Source organism: Python bivittatus, unplaced genomic scaffold (assembly GCF_059951505.1).
Source record: "Python bivittatus isolate LINGU-HERP-01145 unplaced genomic scaffold, Pbiv_v1 ctg000220_np1212, whole genome shotgun sequence".
Classification (NCBI taxonomy): domain Eukaryota; kingdom Metazoa; phylum Chordata; class Lepidosauria; order Squamata; family Pythonidae; genus Python; species Python bivittatus.
In genome coordinates, this window is record NW_028277048.1 from 4149164 (window position 1) to 4161893 (window position 12730).

At 39.0% G+C, this 12730-nt stretch overlaps 1 protein-coding gene across 4 annotated transcripts in view; it reads left to right on the forward strand.

Moving 5' to 3' along the window:
- Window positions 1-12730, forward strand: part of RFX1 (regulatory factor X1) — a 64792-nt gene that overhangs the window by 9667 nt on the left and 42395 nt on the right. For all 4 annotated transcript variants that reach the window (XM_088137685.1, XM_088137686.1, XM_088137684.1 and 1 more), the window contains exons 3-4: window positions 8246-8355; window positions 10968-11051. In XM_088137685.1, the coding sequence (XP_087993811.1) occupies window positions 8246-8355; window positions 10968-11051 (194 nt within the window). The remainder of the gene's footprint in view (window positions 1-8245; window positions 8356-10967; window positions 11052-12730) is intronic.

Genomic DNA, 12730 nt, shown 5'->3' on the forward strand with positions numbered 1-12730 from the left:
AACTAAGTATATTTATAATTTGAAATTTTCTCCAGATACTTTCCTTAAATCTATAGTTGTATGATTTGGATTTCATTGCTTCTTGGTCTATCTTTATTAGAAGAAGAGTAAGGTGAATTTCAAGTAGTAATTTGGTTATTCTCATCAATCCCAAATGCAACCTTTTTAAATTTACCACTATAATTTTAGAATTATTCCAGTGTAATTGTATTTATGTGCTGTTGCGAAAGATTATACGTAAACAGTTTTAAATGTACTGAAATATGTGGTTTATTCCATGTTGAAAACAGGCCAGATAATACATTTATATTTGGATTAAAACTTGGCTCTCAAAAGTCAATTGAAGCAAGAGAGCTGTTTTTGCATTCATTGAGGATTGCCAGGCCCAGGATTTAATTTTTCTTAAATATATTCCCTAATTCTCTGTCAGCTACTAAGAATATACTAGTGTCCATCTTTTTTGGATTATACAGTTAATTCTCAATATTTGTGTAGTTACATTCTATAAAGTCACTGCGAACACTGAATTAGTGAATACTGAAAACTCAGCTGGGAACATGCGCGTTGGGTGACTCATATTTTTCACTGCTCTGGATGTCTGTGAATGACTGCAAAAATACCGCAAGTATTGATTTTCCAGTTACAAATAAATTTTGAGTAGGCGAATTAGCAAATACAGAATAGTCTCGACAAATTCATTCTGGGTCTTGCATCAACAATGAAGATTTGCATTTAGAACTTAGGTATGGTGATGAGAATAGAACCCCTTCCCCCTTTGTTGTATGCAACAGGACTTTTCTTTCACTAATTGGATTTTTATGGTAGACAGTTAATTTGCCTATATATTTTCAATAGTTGTTCAGGAATATCAGTCTGTGTCCAGAGTTTTAGAAGATATGACATGAACTCTGCATCAGAGCCCTGCACGGACCTGCAAGGGTGAGATTCCAGGCCAGTTGGAAATTAAATGGAATAGATTGCTTAACTTCTTTGTTTACATTAATAATAGCTGAAAATAGTCCAAGAAGATTGCAACATTTGCCTGACCCAGATTGAAAGCTGCTCCCAGTATGCTAGGGCAGGTTTGGGTCTGGTTAATACTTGGATGGGAGATCACCAGGGAATTCCAGGGCTGCAGGCAGGACTAGAAAGTTAAAAAAAAAAAAATCCCACCAGAAAGCAATGGCAAACCATTTTGGCACTGTTGCCAAAAATTGCATATGCAATTATTGTTATAGTTGTTTTTAGTCCAGGCTGTCATGTTTTGTTTCATGTTTTTAACTGTTTTAATTGTATGTTTTGATATTGTAAAGCTGCCCTAAATCTGTTGGAGTGAATGTCCATAGTACATTTAATAAAAATAATAAAATGATAATTAATAATAGACATGTTTATGAAATCATGAGACAAGCTTGACATAAGGATATCTTTTTTTTTACTTTACATATTTAATTTCAGCTGGATTTTGTCACAAATAGAAATTTAAACCTGAGCTGCTTGTATGACTACCACATATTATGTGAATTTTCCACACCTTGTTTTTGCTGTAGATTGCAGGGAGATTAGAGAAGGTTGGAAAATTTGCCCGGTAATTTTCAGTGCAACATTATTTGACTTTTGTGCAAAGAGCATATTAATACAGGTATCTCCATGACCAGGGGTCAACACACTTTTTTTGATAAAGGGCCAGATCCTGCCCCCCTCCGTCTCCCTGGGCACAGCTGGCAGATCTTCAGGCTAAGGAGCACAGCAATGATTGGACAGCGCCAGCCTGCCAGCAAGGAGACTGCTGTTAGGATGCCCAGGACACCTCAGCCCTCAGCCCCACTCCTTGCCTCGGGGAATTCAGTGGAGGCTTGGGCTTGGCGATCTGCCACCCATCCACATATCTAAGTTATGGGCCATACAAAAACAGACAGGCTGAATTTGGCCCACGGGCCACAATTTACCATCCCCTGCCCATGACAGTTCAGTTACACAGCTTTGAGGCCAATGACAAAGACAGTCAGATGCCATACCATCCTTTAAATCTCAAGAGTATTCAGACTTTGGTTTTGAATTACTTCCTTGTACAAGGTACTTAACTGTTTGCTGGCTTGGCTGAGTTGGCTCTAGATATTCTGGTGAGTGAGATTAAAAATACATTAGATCCACCTCCTTTTCCTGATTGACATGAGATGAAATTTGTTGGAAATTCTCAGGTGCAAATTGATTGAAATAAATGGAAACTGTACAAGGCTGTAATAGTCTTCACTGTGTCTTGAGGAAGTCAACAGAGTACAAATGAGGGAGTGGGCTTGCAGATTGTCTTTCTAAGTCAAGAAATGAAGGGAAAGACCTGATTTCCTAGACAGCTGGTTCCTCTCAGAGCAGATATTACTGGGTTAAATGGGCAAGCTATTTGAAATAATATAGTAACAGAATAGTGCAATTTCCTATATTCTGTGTCTGTTGCTTTGTACACCATAAATCTCTTGGCATCTGGAAGTTGTACTTTTAATTTTGTTGTTTTGGAGCTGTCCTGGTAATATCACAATATCACAAAATGGGTAGACCAGGTTTGCTTGCAGCAATTGCTTGTTTTTGATTGAGATTATGCATGAATGAAAGTTAACACATCTTCCGCAACCACTAAATAACAGGAAATCCTTTCAACTTGCCACTTATGTTTGGTAGCATGATTTGGGGTGGGGTCCCAGAGGAGCACAAGAAAGGGGGTTCGAGAATCCCTGTAACCCATAGGCCATAGATCATTTACCCTGCAATAGTGGCTATTTGTTTTTCTCTTTTCAAATGTAGAGCATTTCTTTCTTCTGCATTTTTATGATATATATATTTTATTTGAATTTACAGTATTCAGTTTTTAAAAATCAGTCTTCCTTCAGCTTATGGGTTCCTTTTCAGTGCATGCTGAATTCTACTTTCACATGTGCATTGGAGAAAATCAGAGATAATAAAGGGTTAAGGTGATATCTTTTGTTGATATAGGGATACACAGGGATTTGAGTTACACTGACCATTTCATCCAGCAAGTAGAAGCAGCAGCTGATTTTCAGCTACACTGAAAAAAATGAGAGATGGTTATAAATACAATCTTAAAATTCATTATAGATAGTCCAAATGAGTTGCTTCATATGCTTTATTAAATGGTTATTGATAATTTTCTTAACTCAGTGAGTAGAAAACTCATCATTTAATTATCCCCTTTTTGCGCTTTGCCCCTTGTAATAACAAAATACATTCAGACAGGCCAAGAAAATGGCCTTCGTGATCACCGTCACTTTCTTTTCTGGCTCACGCTAAAGTTAAATAGCCACTCCTCAGTTTCCCTTTGTTTCGGTGGATTTGAACTGAACATATCTCTGCAAGTTCAGATTTGGCTCAGGTTCAAGTAGATTATGTTGTCGTGATTGCCTGTTATACAATTGCCTTCTAGTAAATGATATTGACTTGCCAAGGTATGAATCTCAATGACTGTTATATTATAAAAGCATTGATGTCTGGAAGTGATGTGCTAGGTTGACATAGATTAGAGGGCTATATCTTCTTTGCTCCTCTCCTCAGAAGAGTGCATAAAAGGAAACAAATAAACAAATATATAAATATCAATTTATTTATTGATTTATGTATTTGTTAAATTTATAAGGCTCCTTCCAGGAGAAAAGTCTGCAATGAACATGCAGAATCCAATAAGATGCTCTTTGAGCAGGAGCTGCAAGTCCAGGAAAAACTCCAGGTAATGCATCAGTCCCAAATGGGAAAGTCCTACCCCACCCAGGATTAAAGTTGGACAATTTCCAGGATTGGGGGACCCACTATCCACTGTAACTTGGCCTTGCTTGGGTTGAGCTTGAGTCTGTTTCTCTTCATCCAACCTCACAGCCTCCACACATAGGGACAAAACTTTGACAGGATCACTTGGTCAGCCCGGGATCAAGATTATCAAAATGTGACCCTGAACTGATATAGGACCTCACCCAGTGGCCTTATGTAGATGTTCAACAAAAGGGGTGAGAGTGTCAAGCCCTGTAGCACCTCACAAATTAGGGGTTTTAGGCTCAGTCTCTCCCTCTGTGCTGACATCAACTGGAACCATCCACAGAGAAAGGAAGAGAACCACTGGACCATGATGCCCCAACTCCTAATCTCCATAGGTAGTACAGAAGGATATCATAATCAATGGTATTGAGATCCGCTGAGAAGATTGAGGAAAATCAGGGCAAATGGACCACCCCTGTACCAGCTCCACTAGAGATCATCAGCAAGCATAATCAATGCTGTCTCAGTCTGTGTCTTGGCCTGAAATCTGACTGAAAAGAGTCCATTTCCTCCACGGCCCTCTGAAATTGCAGCCCAACTGTATTCTCAAGAACCGCCCCCAAAAGGAAAAGTTGGAGATGGACAAAAGTTGTCCAGAACTGTTGGGTCCAGCAATGACTTCTTGAGGAGGGCATACACCATCATCTCTTTCAAGGGAAGCAGAATCACCCCTTCCATCAAGGATGCTGACACCTCCCAAGCAGCCTTCATGAGCCAAGAGGATCTAATGGATTATTTATTGTTGTTGTTGTTGTTGTTGAGTTGCACCCAGAAGCCAGCTGGCAGCCAATACAGCTCGCATAGCAGTGGTGACACAGGCAGAACAAGAAGTGCCTATTACTGCTTGCACCACTGCATTTTGAACTAGCTGTAGCTTCTACATGCTCTTATGCTTTAAATAAGAATATACTTACACTCCCTTTCCACAAGTATTTTCAGACAAAAGACACAACTCACTTCCTTAGTTGTAGTCTGCAGGTCAGAAAAGACTATTTCCACCTAAGATCTGAAACTAAGTTTACATCTTCGACAGGAGATAAAGGTGGCTTGCGTTTCCTTGGCATCTCACAGATAGCTTAAATCACGGAATCTACTTATTGCACATATAATGCTAATAAGCAATATTAAGGTTTTAGGAAGTAGACCTAGTAAAAAATGGTAACGTCTGTCCATTGACACTCCTTGTAGAGTGTAAAGCCTTGTACTGTCCTGTCCCTATAACCTGAAGTCTGCTTCAGGCAATTCTATTTTAACACATTTTTATCAGGCTCTTCTGTGGCCCCTCTTTTCTGACCCTGCTTCCATCTATTTGCTTTCCTATCTTAGAGAATAACTGTTATTTCCAGGTAACTTGTTTTGGTTATTTTTAGGAAAGCTCAATTTTTTATCTAGATTTTCAAATCAGAGAGGCTCATTATGACATTGTGAGAATTCCTGCACTAAATATAAAGTTGTCTGCTATTAGAGATATCAGAATATATAGGATTTTCATACCTTTCAAAATTGAAACCAGTTCTGTGAACGCATATTAGGAAACCTTCCCCAACTGGAGTCTCCAAGAAATGTTGAATGGTTGGTTGTTGCCATTACAAATCCCAGCATATCTAGATGGCACAGAGGGGGGAAGTGTATGTTACAAGATGTTGATTCTTTTAATGAATTGAAAGGAACTGGTATGCCACTGAGAAGTTTGCAGTGTGGTTATCCAATTCTCAAGTCAGCCATTTGCACAATCATATTGATTATGTTGTGCTGATCATTCTTTACACTGCAAGAGAATGGAACAGTTTTGAAATCCTGCATATTAAACTGTATTTTCTAAGAACATAAATACATCCAGAAACCCAATGCAGATGGTCCAGTGTGACTTCCTCTGCCCTTTCTCCCCTCCTGTGGAGCATGTCAAATGAGACACCCATGAAACGTGAACTGCTCCTTTGCGATTACAATCGGGTGAACAGCCGGCATCCGCCACCCAATCCTGAGAAGAACAGAGAATGTACCTACTCTGATGCGAATGTTTATTTGAAATCAACCTTCCTGGAGCTTTAGTAGGAACTAATGGGGATTACTTGGCCAAGGTTCCAGTTTATAAAAACCTTGCCTGTTTTATTTTCAAGGAATACAGCAGTTAGAGCTGAAACCTTTCAGGAGCCTCATCATGTATTATGATTGCCTTTATGCAATGCCTTTTGATCGTAAGTACTTCTGAAGGGATTTCTGCTTAGTACCTCCTGGCCTATATCAAAAGTAGATCTTTTCCAAATCACCTGCTGTCTTTGCTTTCTTGCAAGTCCGTTGTGGCCAATAGAATTACAGCATAGAAAGTTGTTCAGAGCAGAGGATTCTGCTCTCAGCATAGGAAGCTTCACAGTAGTTCTTTGGACCACGTGGTCCATCCTTGCGTTTAGAAAAGAAATGTACCCACTGCCTCATATTATATCTCAAAATCAGGAGGGGAATGAAATCTAGCATTTTCAGAAAATAGTAAACATTTTCTTTTATGACGATAGCTTCATTGAGGGTGGATTGAACAGCAGGAGCTCAATGCCCTGACGTAATTGCAGTTACATATAGAGGAGTAGGCTTGCTATACCAGAGACAGCTATATTCCTGATTGCATTTCAGAAAAAAATATGCTTCCAGGGCTGGGTATAGAAGGGAAACATCTGACCACAGAAGACAAAGGAGTTTAAAAAATTGCAGAACTTGCTGGGGTGAGAGTAAGCAAACTTTCGGTTGTTACTATTGTAAAAGGTTACTTGAGCACTATTGCACCAAGTGGCATAGTAAGAGTGTTATTCAGTCTGAGAGGTGTCAAAGAGAACCACCTTTGCCAGATAGATTCTGCCCACCCAGTCCATTTGTCCAGAGAGTGCCTGGTGAAGGTCCCCTCCTATCTTGAGGGGCAGTTGGAGGGCATCTTCCCTCCTGTGGTATAGCCTCCTTCATGAAGTGTGAATGGCCCCAATCTTGTGGCCTTCCAGAGGCTTGTGAAATCCTGACTTTTCAGGAGGGCCTTTGGAGATCCATTGTTTGTGGAACCAGTGGCCCAAGGAGTTTTATATAATTTCTGTTAATCATTATTAATCATATTATTGTTTTTATTGTATAATTGGATCCTGTACATTGCCTAGAGTCCTTCAGATTGAGGCAGTAAATAAATCCAATAATAAATATATAAAATAAAACTTTGAAGAAGTTCCTAAAATAAAGGGAGGAGAGGGATTTGCCATATCACTACAAGTATTGCATGACTCTTAAACATAAGACTGTGTGATAAAGGAACAATATATTGGGGATGTCATCCTTTCATTTCTGAGTAAATATATACAGATTGCTGCTGTATTAGAGTTACAAAGAGTACTGATAGACTGCTGGGAAAATGTGACAGCTTCCAACAGAAGCATGCTGGAGAGAACTCTTATAGACTTTTCTCAACAAGTTAAGAACTGTGCACTTGAAGCATAAGGCAACCATAGTCTGAAAACATGCTTAGAATACTGAAATTACAATATTCTTCTGAGGAAACTGAATTGCTACATTTGAATAATATTGTCTGTTCTTATTTTAGAAGCTGGCTGCTCTGTGTGTTTAATTGTCAGTACAACCCAGATGTTTGTTAATAGTCTAGTCCCAAAACTCTGGATAGGCAGCAGTCCATAAATATGTAGTTATAGAATTATAGAGTTGGAGGAAGCCATTTTGAACACCAAGCCCATTCCTGTTAAAGTCTGCTCAAGTGATGTCAATCTAATCTCTTCTTGTTCTCCTCCAAAAGAAGGGTCACCCTGCCTTTACAAACAACTCAAACAATTGCTTGGAGCAGTGGTGCTTCTGAAGGGGAGCAGTGTCAGCAAGAGTGCAGGCTGGGAAAAGGGACCCCAGATCCCTTGTTAGAGTACAAAATATAATGAGGCAATAACATATGTTACAGCTCCTTGGAGTCGGAAAAGGTGTTATATTAGCTTTTCAGAGAGCTAGATTGTAGGGACAGTATAGCATTCCTGTTGTTCACGTGCCCTTAAGTATTGAATTAATACTAAAATTGCTAGCTGTTCCTTCTTTTGTAATTGTGAGCCAACTGCAATGGAATTTCATTTTATTATGCACTTGGTATATAGTGTAGAGTGGAATGACAATAAAGTTATTATTCTATTCTGTTCTTTCAGGGAATGACTTCAGTTTTTTGCTCCTTCCTTTCATTTTGCTTTTCTTGTGAAATTTTTGAGATGTAGTTGGAAAGTTGGGATTTTCTTGGGAAGTTTGTCTAATATATTTATGTTATGTTATGTTATGTTATGTTATGTTATGTTATGTTATGTTATGTTATGTTATGTTATGTTATGTTATGTTATGTTATATTATATTATATTATATTATATTATATTATATTATATTATATTATATTTCTGCCTTTCAATAGAAGGCTCCATGAGGCCCAGTGACACCGTTTCGGAGTCCAGTCCAGGGTCTACAGCCACACAGTCAGGAGTGCCGACTCAGGTGGTTCAACAAGTCCAGGCTACTCAGCAGGTATGTGGCTCAAGTAAGGGTCCTGCTCCTAATGTGATATAGGTAACTAGATGTACTAAAGCAATCTGACTCAAGTTTCTAGGTTTTGTTCAGAACAGTATAAGAAACATGGAATATGATGAGTAAAAACAAAAGGAATACTGGGTAAGTTAATTTCCAAAGTAGCTAAGAATGGGATATGTTTCTTTGTTTGTATCCTAGCTTTTTGTTTTTTCAATAATCAAGATGGCTTAAAATGATAAAAATACAAAATATGAGCTACAGTAACAATACTGTTAATGTCAGAATTAAACAATTAAAAGATTGGTGAAGATTGGTATTTCTTGAACACTAAGAGAATGTGAGCCAAATGTATTTTCCTAGGGAGTGTGCTCCATGGCTTGGGAGTCATGCAGGAGAATTATCAGTCATCTAGCGAAAGGAAGATCTTCAAAAGATCAGTAAGATCTCTCCTGCTAATCTAAGTAGCCAGGCAGATTTGTTGTTGGAGAGGTATAAATAGTTAGACCCTCTCAAACCATTAATGGCTTTAAGGGTCTATATCAATGTATTGGATTGTGTTGGAAGGCAACTAATAGCCAGTGCAAGTCTTTCAGTATAAGTATCATATGATACCTATGCTCTTCACTGTCAGTAATTTACCTATTATATTTTGTACTAGTTGCAGATTCTGAAACTTATTCTCTGCAGTTGTTAGGACAGGTTGTAACCAAGGCATAGATTAATATTGCTAAGGCCAGCCAGTTCAGGTAGAGTCATATGAGGCTTACCAACCATAATTTGTGAACATGCTCCTTCAGGAGCTGTACAACTCCATCTAGAACAAGCCTCACTTCAGTTCCAGAGTCCAGCTTTTTCCCTACCAACAGCAGTTCTATGTATGTATGTATGTATGTATGTATGTATGTATGTATGTATGTATTCATTCATTCATTCATTCATTCATTCATTCATTCATTCATTCATTCATTCATTTAAAAGATTTGTATTGCTGCCCATCTTGAAGCCCAACTCTGGGTGCTTCACAACAATAATAAAACTACAAATCATAAAAACCAATAAGCCATGAAAGCAAAAACTAAAAACCCAAAACTAAAAAAGCCCCAGCAACTCATTAATCTCCTGGGATGCCCCAACAACCATCCATAGGCTCCCATCATTCTACCCCAGTGCTTTGATAAAGACCCAGGTCTTGATGGCCTTCTAGAAGGCTAAAAGAGCAGGGGCTTGCCAGATTGCTGGGGGGAGTGTGTTCCACGAGGTAGGGGCAGCTATGAAAAAGGCACTTCTATCTTCTTTAGTTTTAATTGTTCTCTCTCATCTGAATATCAAAATTAATTAACATTCAAGGGAACTAATTAATTCTTTGGAATTAGAAAAATAAGAAAAAGTAGAGCTGGGTGTCATTAGCACACTGAGGTATAAAGCTCCAAATAATCTCCCCAGCACTTTCATGTAGATGATGAATAGCATAGGGGAAAAGATAGATACTATACAGAGGTCAAAGATATGAGTATTGAGTAGTAGTCCCCAGAACCATCCTCTGGACACCTTGACTAGCAGAACCAGAACTACTGCAAAACAGTGTGTCTGAGGCTCAGCCCAACCAAACAGTAGTACTGAAAGCCTCTGAGAAATCTAGGAGAACTTGCCCATCTAACTTCTGGCATAGACCCTAAGCCAAGATGACCAGAGCAGTCCAGTACCATATCTGGACAAAATTCCAGTTAAAATGTCTCCAGAAAATTAGTTTCATCCATATGTATCTGGAGTTGCAAGGCTACTGGTTTCTCAAACATCTTGCCTAAGAATGGAATAGTACAGACTGGCCTCTAATTAATGAAATCTTCTGGATCAGGGAAGGCCTTTTTTCAGCAAAGGTCTTACAACAGTTTTATTTAAGAATGTAGGGACATATACCATGCTTACAGAAGCATTAATCACCTCTCTTAAACATGGAACCAGTCCCAGACTGGCTGTAAATCTACCAGGAGGGGCAAGGACTGAGCAGACACATGGTGGCCCTTAGCTCTCTGCACATTCCTTCCATATCATCAAGGTTTACAAGCTGAAAAGGATCTATACAAACCTGATAAGGTTACCTCCATATGATCTGCCCCCAAATTGGAATCTAAATCAAGGTAACCCCATTGACTTTGTCTGCAAAGAATTTTGAAGATTGCTCACAGTGAGTCTCCATCAGTTCCAGCTTTCCTCCATCCAGTTCTTCTTAGAGAAGGTGTTGGAAATTTCATATGGTTAGCCTGTTCTGTGCAGATGTTGTGGAGGCTGAGAAAAAGGCCCTCTATACTACATGCACTGCTACAGGATAGGATTTCAAATGGGACTGAAAGAGATTCCACCTGTACTAAACTGTATAATCCAATTCATTATGAGTTCCTCCATCTGCACTCCAGCTCTCTGCTTAGGTATTTTGTGTTTTGTTCTTAATTGTAAAATACAAATACAAGTATTTTATTGGCTTTACTGTATAATGAACTTCCAAATCTCTGACTAGGAAAAATAGTCAAAGTGACTAAGGCTAAAAGTTTTTCAGCTATTGCTGGGCACTGTCTTTTTTTTTTTTTTTGATCCTGGGCTCTCGTTTGCAGAGATTATTGGTTCAAGCCAGTGTACAAACAAAACCTGGAACAGTATCTCCTTTGCAGCTTACAAGTGTGCAAGTTCCCCAACAGGTGAGTCTCATTTCTGTTACTGATGCTGCTACAAACAGTTGGAGCTGTTCTGAAACACTCTCCTTTGTCCAGCAACCTGCCTGTTAGATAATATATGAGTGCTTCATATATTGCCATAAAAATTGCTGTATTTATAGCTCTGTTTCTGTTATGAGATGTAGCTGCATTATGCTACTAGCTCAAGCTAACATGTTTATCCAAAGGAATATCATGATTTTTTTGTGAAGACCATTGAGTAATAAACATTTTTCACAGTCTCCACAAAATGCATATTAATTTATTTGATTAATACCTCATCTTTCCATATGAGAGGAAGATCAAGGCATATAATGTTAAAAAAGATTGACAAAGATTAAACAATGAATTACAATATGATTAAGATGAATACTTTATTGTTAATATTTTGAAAAATAGTTCAAAAGGCTGAAGAGGTAAGTCTTATTTTGTAAAGATGGAAAAAGTAGATTAAAACCAGTATCTTAAATCATGTCCAAAATGGCAACCAGTTCAGGTCTTTCAACATTAGGATAATATGGTCCCTGTATCTTGCACCAACCTAACTGACAAAAGTGCTGAGAACTGAAGTTTGTGGATATTCTTTCAAGTGTGGCCTGATGTAAAACAGAAAAGGCATAGAAGCTATTTGGCTCAGGAAAGTGATAGTTGATAATTAGACATAATTATATAAACACCCCTCTTGCTATTGTCACTGCCTTGAGATCCAGATACACCTGAGGATCAAGTAGCACTCAAGATTGTGAAATTCTTCTTTCAGGGAGAACACAACCGTATTCAGAACAGACTGAAATGCAGTCTTAGGGCCAATTTTCTGTCAACCAACAGTACCTCCAAACTTGCCTGGTTTAATTTCAACTTGCCCACTTCATTGAGTGCAATTCAGGTAGTCCTCACTTACTGACCACTCGTTCAGCAACCTTTCAAAGTTACGACAGCACTGAAAAATGAGACTTACAATTGCTCCTCGAAGTTGCAACCATTACAAAGTCCCTGCAGTCACATGATTGTGATTCAGGCATTTGGCAACCAGCTCACATTTACGACAGTTACAACACCCTGCAGTCACGTGATCGCCATTTGTGACCTTCACAGCTGGCTTCCGACAAGCAAAGTCAATTGGGAAGCTGGCAGCAATTAACGACCATGCCACGTAGTGGGACTTTCAGGTGGAGAACGACCGTGCCACTTAGTGGGACTTTCAGGTGGAGAAAATGGCATACCGACGCATCTCCAAACAGTGGAGATGATGCCAAAGCAGAAACTGCTGACCGGGTGGGAAGTCTGGGCCAGTGGAGTTTTTCTGGACAAAGATTGACCAGGAGATCACCCACTTGTGCTCTGGAAGGCAGCTCCTTGTGAGGAGACCCATAGGACCCTAAGAGTCCCTGTGGGCGACTCATGAGTAGAGCACTGGGAGCCTTGGAAGAAATATCAAGCTCACACCCTTGAGCAGAGTCTGTTTAAGGACACTGGGTTTGCCCAAATCTCCACTTTCTACTGCACATTTGGAACATATCAATTTTAAAAGCTACAGAGATCTTCCAAGCAGCAGAACAATTAAACCAGCTGGTGAGTGATCTGTCAACCTGGATTAAAGTTAAAAATAAAGAAACAATTAGAAGGATTTAAAAATAATTAAAAGCAGAAAGCTTGCGAAGAGT